Source organism: Trichosurus vulpecula, chromosome 2, assembly GCF_011100635.1.
Source record: "Trichosurus vulpecula isolate mTriVul1 chromosome 2, mTriVul1.pri, whole genome shotgun sequence".
Taxonomy (NCBI): domain Eukaryota; kingdom Metazoa; phylum Chordata; class Mammalia; order Diprotodontia; family Phalangeridae; genus Trichosurus; species Trichosurus vulpecula.
The window spans coordinates 301931421-301948611 of NC_050574.1; the positions used below are offsets into that span (position 1 = coordinate 301931421).

At 37.3% G+C, this 17191-nt stretch overlaps 1 protein-coding gene across 3 annotated transcripts in view; it reads left to right on the plus strand.

Annotated features, from left to right (window-relative positions):
- The window catches only part of EPB41L5 (erythrocyte membrane protein band 4.1 like 5), a 118805-nt gene that overhangs the window by 31280 nt on the left and 70334 nt on the right, over window positions 1-17191 (plus strand). For all 3 annotated transcript variants that reach the window (XM_036743519.1, XM_036743521.1, XM_036743520.1), the window contains 2 exons: window positions 2600-2704; window positions 16325-16367. In XM_036743519.1, the coding sequence (XP_036599414.1) occupies window positions 2600-2704; window positions 16325-16367 (148 nt within the window). The remainder of the gene's footprint in view (window positions 1-2599; window positions 2705-16324; window positions 16368-17191) is intronic.

The window sequence follows — 17191 nt, forward strand, 5'->3', positions numbered from 1 at the left end:
AGTGTCTGAGGCTGTATTTGAACTCAGGTCCTCCTTGTTCCAGGGCCAGTGCTGTATCCGTTGCACCACCTAGCTGCCCCTACAAGTAGATTTTAAACCTGAGATAAGTGGGCAGAAGTACTTTTAACTGCCAGGCTTCCAGAGCAGCTGTATTATAGTGAAAAGAACATGATTTGTAGTCATAAAGACCTAGGTTTCATTGTTAACTCCACATTACTAGTTTTTTAATCTTGGGCAAATTACTGACTGTGTCTGAGCCATAGTTACAGTACCTGTAAAATGGTGGTAATTATAATGGCATCACATTTCACTGGGTTTTTGTGAGAGTCAAATTAGATGTGAATTACTTGGTAAATCATGAAGTGCTATATAAATGTCAGTAGTTATTAGATGAGTTGTGAAACACCAGTGTCATAACTGCCTATTTTTAAAATGCCAAGGGATTTGTATTTTGGTTCTGTCTTGTGCTAAATGAACTTGGCCTTTCCCAAACAGCTACTCTTTTTTAAAAAGATTTTTAAAAAACTGATGAGTTCTTTTTTCTTTTTTTAAGGAGGTCTGAGAAAATGGCTGTGGAGGAAAGCTAATGCTTTAAGTAGATTCAGAACTTCAGTGAATAGTGGCTGCTGAAAGCCCTGTCAGTTCAACTCAGCAAATATTAAGTACCTACTATATGTCAAACATTGGTATTAAAAAGATAAGTTATGGCGCAGTCCCAAGGAGCTCACATTTTACTTTAGAGGAGGAAGAGAGAATGAGGGAGATAAGGACTTGTACACAGATAAGTGGTTCAAGGTTAGGCATGGGTGATGGAGATGAAAAAGATACAGATATATAGTATTCCTGAAAAATTTGAGGAGGGAAAGAAGATTTCTCCACATTCTCTTATTTAAAACAGAGAGGAGAGTTTTAAAGTCCAGCATTGTTATTTGACAACAAGGCGTATATAAAGTTTTCTTTGAGTGTTCTATTGAATCTTTCCAGTGACATCATTGGCTAGGTAGATTTCCAGTATAATTTTATTTAAGGGGCACTTAAAGAATAAAATTTAATTTAAAAAGCCTTCTTCCCTTCTTCTGTTATTACCACTGCCAGCTGTTCTAATCTTCTGTCACTCTTTCTCTACAATATCACCTTATTTCCCATATCTCTAGTGTGAATTAAGATAGAGAATGTGTGCCTAGGCAGTCTGAAAAGACTTCTAGAATTTTTAGTGGACTCTATATATGCTTTAAGCAGAGCCAGTAGTGGGATGTGTGCAGCCAAACAAGCTAAGGTCATCTTTGTCCTGCACTAGAGTAATGACAGCATACTACTGGCCTGAGATTCACCCTAGTCCGACCACATTTTAAATACTGTGCTCATTCTAAACATCATGTTTTGGGAAAGACTTTAATAAACTTGGAGAGTGTCCAAAGGAGAATGACTAGGATGTCGAAAAGCCCCGAGGTTGTGTGAGGATCAGTTGAAGAATCTGACAATATTTAGCCTAAAGAGACGATTTTGGGGTAGGAGGGACATGGTAATTGTGGTCATGTATCTGAAAGGGATGTCATGTATAGGATAAATTAGACTTGTTCCATTTGATCTCAGAGGAAAGAATTCGGAGTGTTGGTTAGAAGTTGCAGAGAAGATTCAAGCTTGATAAGAGAGAAAGCTTACTAACAATTAGATCTGCTCCTATCTTGTCTCCTACCTCCCCACCCCACTCCCCAAAAAGTGGAATAGGTTGCTTTCCTCCTTAGCCTTTGCATAATGACTGCTCACCGAGTTTGTCATAGGGGAAATCATTGTTCGGATATGGTTGGACTGAAGGTTCTGAATTCCCTTTTAATTTAGAGATTCTGTCACTAACAATCATTCATTACAGTTAGTCATCTCTTTATTGTTCCCTGCCTTTGCTCATTCTACTCTGCACCTGGAACTCCCTGTTACTACCGATCTGAATCCCGTCTCACCCTTTGTAAAGCTTTACCTGTTTACATACCTGTCTTTAAAATCTTTTTAATTTATAGTAAGTAGTACACAATTTAGCACATAATTGTTCATTAAATAATTTTTTTTTAATTAATTCTCCAAACTTTCATCTAGGTCAGAAGTTCTTTTGCTCTGCTGTTTGGAATTCACCATAATGCACAGTGCTAGGCATTTGACAGAAGCTCAGCACTTACTATTTAGTTGATTAAAAAAAAATTCAAGTGCATTAATCTAAACCCATGATTTAAATGGTATGGGGAACTCCTGGTAAGAAAATTACCTCTACCAGTTCAGATGGACAGTAGTTCTTTAAACTTAATTATGTTAGCTTTTTTAAGCTTTTGTGAAAGCCTTCTCAAAAATCAAGTCTTACATAAGTCTTCTTTTCAGGTTAAACATCTCAAATTTCTTCAGCCAGTTCTCTCATAAAACTTCTGCTCCTGCACCTTTCTCCCCACATCCATTCCACTCTCAGATGCTGGAGACCGTACTTCTCAATGTGATTGCAAATACTGCTTTTTCAAAGATATTATAGATAACTAATTTGTATCCACCTTTTTGTTCAGGCTAAGGGTTCTGTTAATCCATACTCTTACATTTATTTATGTTTTTGCTATTTCAGAAAAAAGCCAAAGGACAGGCGCTCCTTGACCAGATCATGTACCATCTGGACCTGATTGAGAGTGACTATTTTGGACTGAGATTTATGGATTCAGCACAAGTGGCAGTGAGTAAAAATCACTAGAATTCCATACTTAGAAGACTCTGAGCTTTCTTTCACCTGATATTGTCTTCTTGCCTTATCTTCTTAAAGTGGCCATGGCATAGTGGATAAAAAAGCTGACCTTAGAGTCAGGAAAACTGTGTGATGTTGGCCTGGTCATATGACCTTGTAGAGACTGAGGCAACTGTGATTCTCAGTTATAGAGCAAATACTGATTTCACTGATAGAGGGAATGCCTTCACTAGGAATTACATATGCCAATGAAAAGTAGAGTCACTTCCCTATACCAGTCTAACTTTTCTTCCTCCCCCATCTTTTTTTTTTTTTTACTAGTTTCCCTGTTTTATTCTACCCTTATTACTTTTTCTACCTGAGTTTTTTTTTTTCTATGTGATTAAAAAAAATCCTGTCATCTTTTTCAAATACACTATGGCCTTGGTTCTTTGATGCCTGTTTTCATCCATTTTGTCCGATTGATTGAACAATAGGGTACATTTCTTTTTAAAAAAAAATTCTTCATTTTTATTCTGAACTTAATCAGTATATTAAATGGGCATTTCTTTAAAGACAGAACAGAAAAAAAATAGTATGTTAAATTTTGGCTTTCTATTAGGTATAGCTTGCTTTTCTTTTTTAATTATATAATGAAGACAGTTGTAGCTTTCAGAGTTGTCCTGCCTTACTTCAGTTGTCTCCTGCCCATTTTCTATCCTATCCCTGTCGTTCCTCTCCTTTCTGCCCTTCCCGTTGGGGAAACAAGGGCCTTTTAACAAATGTGCGTAATCAAGCAAAAACAAATCTATATGTTGGTAATACCTGGAAATGTATGCTTTATTATTGCCTCTTTCTCAAGAAGTCCTTTGGAATGGTAGTTTGGCCATTGCATTGATCAGAGTTCTCAAGTCTTTCAAAGTTGTAATCATATATATTGTTCTCCAAGTCCTATTCACTTTATTCTGCAGGCTTTGCCAGACTTCCCTGAAACTGTATTTTAAGTCATTTGTTGTGGTATGGTAATATTGCATTACATTCACATATCACAATTTGTTCAGCCGTTTTCTATCTTCTGGTCACCTCCTTAGTTTCTAGTTCTTTGCTGCTGCAAAAATTGCTGCTATAAATATTTTTGTACCAAAGGGTACAGAATTGTCTCCGTGTCGGTTGTTGGAAATTTGCCTGAATTTCTCTGCATTCCTCACTTAGCGCTTTACTGCATTGCTGTGTTCTATTACTCATATACCATGGCTTTTTCAGATTTTCTCCAGTTGTCAGGCACCCACCTTTTTTAAAGCTCTTTGTTACCACAAATACTACTGTGAATATTTTGGTATATTTTCAGGGTGTTTTGCAGAATAGTCCTTTTTTTTTTTTTCCTGAAGAAAAATATACTTGCCACATGACCTAGTGTCAAGGTAGGAAGATAGGCCAGAAGATAACAACAATAAAACAGTAATAATAGCTAGCATTTACACAGTGATTTGCAAATCACTTTACAATATTGTGGCATCTTATACTCGCCACTACCCTAGGAGGTAGGTGCCATTATTAGCCATTCCCATTTTAGAGGCACACTGGTTTAAAGACAAGGTCAGAGAAAAGTGGCTGAGACTGGATTGGAACTCAGGTCTCCTCGGCTCCAGAGCCAGCACTATGCATTGTACCGTCTAGCTTCAGCGGACCGGCTTCTTCTTTGGTGGGGAAAATGGCTTTGTGGCTCTGTGGCTTCAGTTCATGTAGACTCTTTCCCGGGTGATTTAGAATAAATTCTGACTTCTGCGACTTGGTGTAACAATGACCTAGTTAACTTACATTTAAGAATTGTGTAAGATTTATTTCTAGCACAACCTAACAGAGTTTGCTATTCAGGTGAGAAGAATGGGTGAGTACCGGGGCAGATGACTCACAGCTTCCTATAAAAACCAGAAAGGATGAGGTATGACTATTAAGTATCAGCTTTCTTAGATTTCATTGCATTTAGAGCTAAAGAGACCTTAGAAGCCATCTAGGTCGAGCCCTTCACTTTATAGATGAGGAAACAGAGTCACGAAGAAATTATTTGCCTCACATCACATGTGGGCAGTATCAGAGCCAGGATATGTGCTATAATTCTTTGTGCATAGAAAGCAGACTGATGAATAGCTCCCATGTCATTAATAAACATTCATTAGTTTTCTTCTTTGTGGTGTTATTGGTGCATTTGACACTGAATATCCTCCCGTCAACTTTTTCTTTCCTTTGAATTTTCATGGTACTGTTCTTTCATGATTCTACCTCTCCAGCCACTCATTGCGATCTGTTGCTAGATCATTGTGCAGGCTTCCTAACTTTGAATCCACCTGAAACTGGGTTCTTTTCTTTCTTTAAATCAGAATTCTCCGTAGACCTTTTCTCACTGACCTCATCATTGTCCATCAGTTCAATGATCATCTGTATATGAATATCAGATCTTTATATCTAGGCCTATTCTCTATCTCTTTTTTTCTTTCTTTTTTTAAAATTTTATCACTTTTATTTAATATTTTAGTTTTCAACATTGATTTCCACCAGATTTTAAGTTACAAATTTTCTCCCCATTTCTACCCTCCCCTCCACTCCAAGATGGCATATATTCTGATTGCCTCGTTCCCCAGCTAGCCTTCCCTTCTGTCACCCCACTCTCGCCCGTCACCCCATCCCCTTTCCCCTTACTTTCTTGTAGGGTAGGATAGATTTCTATGCCCCATTCCCTATATATCTTGTTTCCCAGCTGCATGCAAAAAACAACTTTTTTTTTGAGCATCTGCTTTTAAAACTTTGAGTTCCAAATTCTCTCCCCTGTCCCCTTCCCACCCACCTTCCCTAGGAAGGCAAGCAATTCAGCATAGGCCACACATGTATCATTATGTAAAACCCTTTCACAATGCTCATGTTGTGAAAGGCTAACTATATTTCCTCTCATCCTATTCTGTCCCCCTTTATTCAGTGTTCTCCCTTGACCCTGTCCCTTTTCAAAAGTGTTTGCTTTTGATTACCTCTTCCCCTTATCTGCCCTCCCTTCTATCATCCCCCCCTTTTTTTATCCCCTTCCCCTCACTTTCCCATGGAGTGAGATACCCATTTGAGTGTGCATGTTATTCCCTCCTCAGGTTGAATCCAATGAGAGTAAAATTCACTCATTCCCCCTCTTCCCTTCCAACAGAACTGCTTTTTCTTGCCACTTTTATGTGAGATAATTTACCCCACTCTATCTCTCCCTTTCTCTTTCTCTCAATATATTCCTCTCTCACCCCTTAAATTTATTTCCTTTTTTTAGATATCATCCCTTCATATTCAATTCATCCTGTGCCCTCTGTCTATATTCCCTTCATCTCCCCTAATACTGAGAAAGGTCTCCTGAATTACACACATCTTTCCATGTAGGAATGTAAACATAACAGTTCAACTCTAGTAAGTCCGTTATGAATTCTCTTTCTTGTTTAACTTTTCATGTATTTGAAAGTCAAATTTTCTATTCAGCTCTGGTCTTTTCATTGAGAAAGCTTGAAAGTCCTCTATTTTATTGAAAATCCATATTTGCCTTGGAATGTTACACTCAGTTTTGCTGGGTAGGTGATTCTTGGTTTAATCCTAGCTCCTTTGACCTCTGGAATATCATATTCCAAGCCCTTCGATCCCTTAATGTAGAAGCTGCTAGATCTTGTGTTATTCTGATTGTGTTTACACAATATTCAAGTTGTTTCTTTCTGGCTACTTGCAGTATTTTCTTCTTGACCTGTAAACTCTGGAATTTGGCGACAATATTCCCAGGAGTTTTCTTTTGGGGATCTTTTTCAGGAGGCAATCAGTGGATTCTTTCAATTTCCATTTTACCCTCTGGTTCTAGAACATCAGGACAGTTTTCCTTGATAATTTCTTGAAAGATGATGTCTATGCTCTTTTTTTTGATCATGGCTTTCAGGTAGTCCAATAATTTTAAAATTCTCTCTCCTGGATCTGTTCTCCAGGTCAGTGGTTTTTCCAATGAGACGTTTCACATTGTCTTCCATTTTTTCAGTCCTTTGGTTCTGTTTTATAATATCTTGATTTCTCATGAGGTCACTAGCTTCCACTTGCTCCATTCTAATTTTTAAGGTGGTATTTTCTTCAGTGGTCTTTTGGAACTCCTTTTCCATTTGGCTAATTCTGCCTTTATAGGTCATGAAGAACAACCAGTTGAAGAGAAGCCTATCTATGATCAATAGTGTTGTGCAGCATCAAAGGACATTGAATCTCATTCTTTGGAAGTTACTGTTAAGTTAAGGCAGAGCTGCAGGCAGAGTAGTGATAGTGATCAATGAAAGCCAGATTGAAGAAGAGGAAGGAGGTGACGAGAAGTGGAGTCCCTGTGCAGTCTCCTCTTTCTAGAGGTTTGTCAGTGAAGGGGAGGAGGAGGTTTTATTGAAGGTATGGGAGGAATGGACTGCTGGAGAAATGAGAGAAATTGAAGATGGGATTGCTCTGATCGTGTCACTTTTCCACGCAGAAACCTTCAATTGCTTGCTTTCTGTTGTCTAATGAAATGCCAAGTTTTAAGACTATATTACATGGATCCCAGTTGGGAGGCATCTTGCTACAGAAGAAAAAGCACCAGCTATGGAGTCAAAGGAGCTGGATTCAAATGCTGGCTCTGCTACCTAACCCACTGTGCTACCTTGGGTGCATCACAACCTCCCTGGGCCATAATTCCTTCAGCCATAAAATGATAGTGTTGGGCTACAACAGTGGTGTCAAATTCAAAAATTAGTTTTGTTTGACACCTCTGGATTAGAAGGTCTCTGAGATCCCTTCTAGTACTAGACCTCTGATCCTCTGATATTGTAGCCTTTCCATGCTATTCCAGTGCATATACTTTTCTAGGCAAATTCTACTTTGATCTGTGCATAAAGTGGAGTCTTCCTCCAATATTCCGCTATTGAGTCCCACCCTTCATGGACCATGTCAGTTGCCAGGTCCTCAATCAAACAAGTGTTTACTAAACATTATGTCTTGGGCGCTGAGCTAAGTCCTAGAGATACAAAGAAAGGTAAAAACAAGCTTACTCCCTGAGCAGCTTAAGCCTTTAGCCAGTCAGTGAGTGAGCATTTATTAAGTGTCTGCTGTGTGCTGGGCACTGACTAAGCACTAGGACAACGGAGAGAGGCAATGGTCTCTACCCGTACGTAGCTCACAGTTCAGTGGGGGAGATGACATGCAAACTACTATGTACAAACAAGTTATGTACAAAATAAATAGGAAATAACAGAAAAGCCACTAGAATTAAGTAGGATTGGAAAAGGCTTCCTGCAGAAGGTAGAATTTTAGCTGGGACTTAAAGGAGGTCAGGAGGCAGAGATGATGAATAGAGCATTCTGTGCATAGAAGACAGTGAAAATGCCCAGAGTTGAGAGATCTGGTGTCTTTTTGGAGGAATAGCAAGGAGGCCAGTGTCATCTGGATATGAAGAGTGTGTATGTTAAGGGTGGGATGATGCCTAAAGTCTAAGAAGACTGGAAAGGTTTTGGCGTGGGGTAGGTTGTGAAGGGCTCTGAACACCAGAGGATCTTATATTTAGTCCTGAAGGTGATAGGGAACCATTGGAACTTACTGAGTGAGGGGGCTGGAAGGTAGTGTAGGAGCTGGAGGGGAGGTGACATGGTCACTATGACACTTCAGGAGAATCAGTTTGGTGGCTTTGTCCTCCTCTCCTGGTTGAATGTGTGTATTTTTCCTATTAGTTTGTAGGCTGCTTGACAGTCCATCCAGTCTGTTCTATCTACCCTATCAGTTATGCACATTAGGTACTTAATAAGATACAATAGTTGAATTCAATTGAAACTATAAGATGTGAGAATGATTGAGGAGCAAGATGATTTAGAGATAAAGGACAGAAATGAGGGAAACTTATAGTAAGTGAGCAAGGGGGAGGTCCAGTCCAGCTTTTATTCTGATATTATGTTTGAGCTCCGGAAGAGGAGGAGGTAAGGGAACAACCTCAGCCATCTCCATCTTGAGAGTCTGACATTCTCACTAGTATTTGACTGGAGGTTTCAAGTGTCAAGTCCCAGCAAATTATACTCTTTAATTTTCCTAGAGTTAGACTTCATAATAAATTGCATATTATATAGAAAGGGTGATTCTAGCCAGCAGTTATATATTTGCTAATACCTCCCCACATCCTGTTGTCACAGTTAAAGAAAAAAAAATCAGTTCTAAACTTTGGATTTACGTTTCTCATGCTTAATGTGTAGAGGTACAAATAGTAATTTCAAAATTTCCTAAAAGCTGTCAGGAAACCAGTTTCCTTTAATATGGTCTTTAAAAGTACTAAGTCTTATAATGAGACTTAAGTAAAATAAAAAAATTATATGTACATTACATTTTGTGGACATGAGTGGAAAAATGTCATATTATTAAATAGCATTGCTGATAATTTACAACTATAAATCACTTCAGTTTTATTAGTTATTCTTAAAGCTGTTCCTTTAATTTGGTCAGTAATGTCTTCCCTCCTTTATGGACATTGTATCAAATCCAAGGTTTTCAGGAGCAAACTTGAAAAGGACAGTGATGAATGAATTTTTGTTCTTAAGCAAAAGCTTTCCATAATACACTAATGCCCTTTCCTTCATCTTGAGTAATATATGGAGCGTTTGTAATCTGCAAAGCACCTTATAAATACATAGTAATCCTGACAGCAGCCCTGTGAAATCAGTACTTGAGTGTTATCTCCAGCTTAAAAATAGAGGTGTAGTTAGGAGTGGGAGAGGAGCAAAAACTAGAGAAAATAACTTAAGATGAGGTTGACTTTAATTGGCTTCAAAAGGGATTTAAGGATTAAAATGCCATCCCTACTTTTTAAACAGCTACGAAAAATATGATAGAATTATTTAGCGTTTCATCACGTATTTGGGGCAGGTGGCTTTTTTCTTGTTTTGTCTGAAAGGTGAAATGTGACTAGGTAGACCGCCTGTAGAGAATCTAGTCATGTGCTAGGTACTGTGAACTAATTAATGTTATTTTGGTGCTTTTGTTGATAAGTAATCTGTAATTTGTGGGCGACTTTAATATTATTTATAAACAATTTTTCTTAGGCCTCATAACAGTAGGCAGCTTCATTGCAGTACGGTTATCAGAATTTCTTCTGTGTTTTCTTGGTCCTCATTAGTTACTAAATCCTGTTGAATTTCCTATAGTTTTATAGCTGAAGACAAAGGAAAAGAGGGCTTTTCTGTGGGTTTAAGAGTGATGGAAATGACAATGTGCCTAGTAAAACTTTCTTGTAGGAAGCAATAATCCTGCTAGGATTCATGGAAAAATTGAAACTTTATTGGAACAGTAGTACTTTGGATGGGATTTTTCATAAGGGCAGAGCTGGGAAAAGACATTTATGCACTCTAAGGTAAATTGTTTTTGTCATTTAACTTTACTTTTTAAAATTCTAAACTTGATCACCAAGTAAAATGAGCATTTCCATTTACAAAGTAGGACCCCCCAAAGGAGGATTTTATATGAAAATCCCTTCTGTAGAGCTTGATGTTCCTATTAAGTTTCAAAGCCATCTTGTTTTTTTGTTTCCTTCTAACCTAGGCAAAATTTTAAAATCTTTTACCCCATCTGAAAATAGCGGGGAAAGGGGGATATTTTTATGTTGCTATCAGTTACACTGTTCAAAACCATTGTGGAATTTGACAGCACAGAATACTTAACTATAGGCCAAAGAAAGCACTTCTGGGATAAAAAAAATACATTTATAAAAAAATAATGTTAAAGTTTTCTTTTATTTCTATTTTCCCCAGGGCAGTTGCCTAATCCTAACTGGATCTATATATAAAAAGAGCTAGTAAGAGACAACTAAGCCTGTACTTAATACTGGGGTTATGTGCAAGAGCAGACACAACTTGGGACTGATAAGGTGCTGAGCAATTATTTAGATAGATTCGCATAGACTATAGGATCTGAAGCTTTCTTGGAAGTTCACCCCATCGGTGCTTTGGAGATGCTAAAAAAAAAAAGTCATCAGTCAAATATTTAAAATTACACAGGAGAACAAAACGTTCAGAATAGGACACAAGGCAGTTTTGTTGCTACTATGCTAAATTTAATATTCACTTTAAAAACTTGTTCATAATAGTGTGTATTCATAGTTAATGAAAAACTAGGTTCATAAACACAGTTTGTTATGTCATGAACATAGTTCATAATAGTTCAATAGTCCTTTCTTAGTTCTTTTTTGTTGATTGTGAAGCTGGTAAGAAAAAATTTAAAAATACCAAGTAGATAAAGAATGTTTATCATCAAGCCTATGAAACTTGTCCATCAGCATATACGTATAAGACAGACTATACACCTTGATGACCGATCGGACTCAGGATTTCAACAGCAGGAGAAGGAGGAACAGTACTGGATGGATTGCTTTCAGGAAATTGCAAAGCTCTTAAAATGAACCAAATTTCTTTAAATTTTTTTTTTTAATTCTGAATTCCCCAAAAAGAGCATTTCCAGACAGAGCAGAACACAGAAAGAGGGTTTTCCCCTCAATTTGATAAAGAAGACTCGATGTGAAGCCCTAAATGTCTATTTTTTAGCTACTCCCACAAATAAGAGCCAGTCTTTTGAATTGCCAGTATTTTTCCAGGATTGTTGCATAACTGAAAAATTAAAAGTGACTGTCACACCGACGGCAGTGGAGAGGTATGTAGGGGGTCATGAGCAGGCTGCAGTGTCAAAGAAATGGAGTTGAGGGTGTCATTAGAAAACTGTATGACTGGAATAGAATATGGGCTGGTCATATGCTGAATGGCATGTGACCATTTGGATGACTTGAATGGGGCTCCATTAGTATCCTTCTCACTTTGGGAAGTTGCTGCCAGCATGTAGAGCAGCGGTGAAGTTGTGGGAAAACTGGGACCTTGGTCAAATAAAATGGCCAGATAGAGATGGGTTGGAGCAAATATCCAAATCAATGAGATCACAGATTGAGAATTCTTAGTATTTATGAAGGCTAACTTTTAGTTTATATTGTGCTGCTGTTGATTATTTCCAGGTAATCAATGAGGTCCAGATCAAATAAATAAGGTGAATGTTAGTATACACACACTAGATGTGTGTCTCCTCGGTGTTCCTAGGTAGCTCTCTAATACTCTTGATTTGCAGAATATTTGCAGATTTACATCACCAAGATAAAATAACATGTTAAGTAAAAAGATAAAGGACAATGTAATCTAAAAAGTTTCTGTTGTCTCTTAGCAAAACATTAATAGATGTCCTTTGTATGTCTGCAGGGTTGTAAATCATTTTACACATTATCTCATTTGATCCTCAGCAACCTTGTGTAGTAGGGAGACATATCCCCTTTTTTTAAGGAGGCAGAGTTAGACCAGTGTTGTTGAAGGTTACACAGCTTATAGGCAGGAGAGGGAAGAGAGAGCATTATATAATAGCACTAAATTTGGATTTGGAATCAGATAATTTGTATGGGGTTGAATTCCAGCTCTGCCACTTAACCCTGTGACCGTGGGAAAGTTCCTTAACCTCCCTAGGCCTGTTTTCTTTTCTGCACAATGAGGGGGCTGGAGTGATTGCATGAGGTCCCTTCTACCTCTAAATATATGATCCTATGACTTGAACCCAGTTTTTGCACCCTGAAGTCAAGGGTTCTTCTTTAAAGTCAAGGCTGTTCTATTTAAAGTAATGTAACGATGGTTTTATTTATCTGTAGGAGCCATTCACTTCAGTCAAACTATAGAAAATTCTCTTGTGATCTTTGTTTCCAAAGGGATTGAGACAGAGGACTTGTAGAGGCTGAGTAGACTTTGGGGAATATGATCACATATTATCTGGAGGACAGGCCATGGTTGGGTGAGTTTTGGCTCTTTGACAATGGAGCCTTACCTATCCCTGGGTGCCATTTTTATTCCTCCCATGGTGGGTTGCGTTAGTGGTGATATTCAGGGGCTACTAGCATTGCACTATTCAGATATTCATTCGTGTCTGACTGAAGCTTTGTTTGCAATTGGTCGTTGGTCTCTGACCTCTACCTTAGAAATATTAAATTAATCACACTTTGGATATAATCAGTATCGATACTTGGTCCCTCCCTCTTCAGGTTATAATTTTCAGAGATAGTATATTTATTTCTAAAATATAATTTTATTGAATCTTTTATTTTACTATCACCTATATTTTCCAAGATAATCTCTCATCGCCACCACAGCTCCTCCCTGTCTCAGAGAGCCATCTCTGAAGGGGGAAAAGTTCTTCCAAACTAACCATAAGTCAGTCTGACACACCTTTAGTTCTTCACTCATACAAAGGTGGGGGAGGGAGTGGTCCCTGGGTTTTAAAATTGCACTGGGATATGAAGACAGTATAACTAAAGCAAATTTAAGAAAGACTAAATGGAAATGTGTTTCTGTTAAATAATCTGGTATGAATTGCCTTTAAAATTTACACACATCTGGTAAGACATCAGTGTAGTGTCTTCTGAATTTGCTAGACTTTTTAAAGGAAAAATTCTAAAATATAGTACGTGTATAGTAGTGCTCTGTCCCCAAAAGTTGACTGGCTTTAAAAAAAAATCTAGTTTGCTTGTTTTTCCTTAATTTTGGTGTCTCTATAAAGAAAACAAAATGATAATTCTCATTTTTTAATTTACTTTTCAAATGAAAGGAGAAAGAAAACTATGAAAAGAAACACTATAAACAAAAAGTTAAAACTCAGTAAGGACGAATGATAAAATCAGGAATAAACTCATCTGTGGGAATATAACAAAAAAACGCATCATTCTGTCCTTGGGAATTATCTTCTTGTGATCTTATTAAAATAATACTTTGATTTAGAGTACAAATTGAATCTTAAAAAAGCAACAAAAGTTTGATTGATTGAAGAGCCTCCATCTGAGGTATGGTGTCTACAGTGATGACTGAGCCTTCTCAGCATTTATTCTTAGGTAGCAGGACTTTCCTTCATTATTTGCAAAAACAGCTTCAAGTTTGTTACTGTGTATATAATGTGTAATTTGGGAGGGTTGTGATTATAATGCTTATTTCTTTAAAACAAGCAAGGAATTTATTCTAGAATGTGAGCTTATCACATTTCAGAACTCATTAAAATGTAAGTAAATACAAGTTTTTCTCCTGTCATAATTCAGTTTAGGCCAGTGTGAGTTTTTAAATGATTGGCTTGATTGTCAGAGATGAGATTAAAAACAGGTTTATTTCCTTTAAGAAGGTATGATGAAGGAAGATGTAACACGTAGGGTCCGAGAGGCTATATATCCTCATGGTTAGAATGACAATACTTTCATCTTTTCTTATAATTTAAACGCAAGTTCTAAAGACACTGACTTAAGGAAAGTACTCTCAGTGCCTGTCTCTGAGCTCTGAACAGCTTGGGTCTGGAATGTGGAGGAGATGAAAGAAAACAGACTTGAGAATAAGCAAACATGAACTCCCAGCCTTGCTGTAGGAGAATGTCTCTGAGAACTCTCCCACTTCTGAATCCAATTTTATATTCTAGTGCTGGAGTCTTTGAGGGTTTAGTATTTTCTTGAGGAAGAAGAAGAGTGATGATAGTAGAGAAAAGGAATAATTTCAATAATCTGTTACCATTCTTTTTGGTTAGTGATTGAACTTTATACCTTGAAAACACTGACATTTTCTCTCTTTGTTTCTGAACTTAATTCCTGGTAATTTGTATAGCAGGGTAAAATTAAAGGAAGATTACTGAAAGTAAAGGGAAAAGCAAATATGTAAAGACAAGTCCAACTGTAATTTTTTCACCTTTAAGAAAGGAGGACAAAAACTTGGTCTTAAGTAGTTGCCACTGTCTTGATTAGTAAATAACATTTACAGAGTTCTTTAAGGTTTGTAGAACATTCTACATTTTATCAGCCAGTTATTTATTAAATACCTTACGATGTGTCCTCAAAACAGTCTAGTGAGGTGGATACCATAGGCTTTATTTTTTATATATGAAGAAATTGAGGCTCATAAAATTAGGTGACTTGCCCATAATCTGACAACAAGAACTGGGGGGGATTCAGTCCCAGGTCTCTCTTCTCTAAGTGTAGTATGCATATGTTTTCTACATTTAGTCTTTTCTAAGTGTTACAGGAATTTAAGTTTTATTTTGTGTGTGTGTGTGTGTGTGTGTGTGTGTGTGTGTGTGTGTGTTTACTCCATTGATAACCTGTTACTCAGAGATGGGACCTTTGAAAATTACATCCTGGTTCCTCATTGCAGCCTGGGGTTAATTCTGTCTTTTCAAAGGTTATTTCAGTAGAGTCCAGGCTATGGTTAGTTTTGCCAAGCTGAAAAGACTTGAAATGTGGTCTTGGAGATAGATGGTACTTAGTGCTCAAGGACCAGGCTAGTTAAATACATAAAAACTACTTGAACTCTTGTTTCCAAAACAGAACTCACTTTTCCTCCCTAAGCACACATTTCCCCCGACTATTATATTTTTTGAGGGCATTATATTTCTGGACATTCAGGTTTAAAACCTCCATGTCCTCCTTGACTCTTGCCCATCTTCCCTCCTTATTCAGTCGGTTGCTGAGTCTTGTCTACTTCCTCCTCATCTTTCCCATCCATTTCCCTTTCTCCACTCAGGCAGTCACCACACTCATTCCAGTCTTCATAACTTCTTAATGGGTTTTTCCTGCTTCTAGCTTCTCTCTGTCCTAATCCATCTTCTACACAGTTAGCAAAATAATCCTCAAGTACAGGTTCGGTCGTGTCATTCTGCTGCCCAAAAATCTCTGGCAGCTTTTTGTATAAAATAGAAATACCTTCTCCAGCTTAACATTTAAAATTCTTTGCACTCTGCCTGCAGGCTACCTTTTCAGCCTTGTTACACATTACTGCCCTTCACACACTTTGTTTTCAGCCAATGGGACTTGGATGCTGTTTCCTGAATTTGATATTCTGTCTTCTTCTATGGCTTTACATAGGAATTCTTTGATGTCTAGAATATATTCCCTCATACCTTTAAGAGAGAGGTGGGCCGCTGTGTATGTAGTCTGATTTCTCACTTCTGTGATCACACAAATGAGCTAGGATTCCAGAAGGAGGAGAAAGAAGTAGGAGGAGGGGACATGGCTAGAGTTAAGTCAGTTTACTTGTTGGATGGAGGAAAGATAAATCAGAATAAAATATTTGGGGTGGAGGCGAGGCTCTCTAGTAAGGGGTCTCATTATAGATGTGGACAAAATCATAATGTAATTCATGTGGAAAACCAAAGTGGCAGAGGATCAAAGAACAAACAGAAAAGGAAAGCTATTGAAAAGTATCTTATTTTTTTTTTCCTATTTTAAAACATATTGCAAAATTATCTAATATTTGCCCAGTAAAAGAGAGATCATTTGATTAGATCACAGATATTGAATTAAGTGAATATGAAAGGTGAAATTTTTTGACTTGTTATCTTCTTGACATGGGTGTGGTGTATTCCTTCTGTCTGTGTAGATTGATACTCAGCTTTGCCTCTGTTAAAGAAAATCCTCAAAGTAAGATGTTAACCCTTCTTAAAGGGTATTTTGTCTTTGCTAAGACATAATGTATGAGGTAAATACTAGTTATTTTTAATTGTCCAAGACTTTCAATTAATTTTATTGTTTTCTTTCAGCATTGGTTGGACAGTACAAAAAGCATCAAAAAACAAGTTAAAAGTAAGTAGGTTTTTTTTTTATTCTTTTGGGGACACTTTGGAACCTAACTTATTTTCTAGAACCCATGAATTCCAAAGGTGTATAGCATATTTGAAATTATCCTGAATCATTTAGTTTCTTCATCTTTATTTTTACAGCTTGATCCCAGAAGGTAATGTCTGTGGTACTTCATTATCCCTGGCTGAGCATCTGAGTGAAAATCTTGTGGTTGGGGAGGGGAGAGGGGAGAAGGAATAGTAGAAAGGAGAGAAGTCCCTTACCAGAAAGATGATTTTCTTAGAACTATTACAAAATTCAACCAGGAAAGATAAAAAAGTGAGATTGCTTTCTCTCCAGTAGCCTCCCTTTCTGTCTCTGTGTGTCTCTGTCTCTCTTTATATGTGTGTGTATACACATATATACGTGCATATATATATATATATATATATGTATATATATATGTATAGAGAGAGGGAGAGAGAGAGAGAGAGAGGAGTGTGTGAGAGTGTGTGTGTGTGTGTGTGTGTGTGTGGTCATTGTTCATTCTGGAACTTTTTTTTAATCAAGAATTACAAATTGAAAACAACTTTAGATAAAATTTTAATTCCTCCTAAACAGAGCCAGGGGTAAAAAGCAGGCACTAATGCAGAATTTATTCCATATTCTGTAACTTCAGGCTTTACACATACGTATCTTTTAAAAAAACAATGAAACCCCATAGAAAACTCCCTTTAGTTGAAGTAAGTTAAAGCGTATGCAGGAGAAATGACCATGAACATTAATAAAGGGCGTATCTAAGTTCATTGATGAATACAGACCAGCAGGATTCCAGGGCAGTGGCTAAG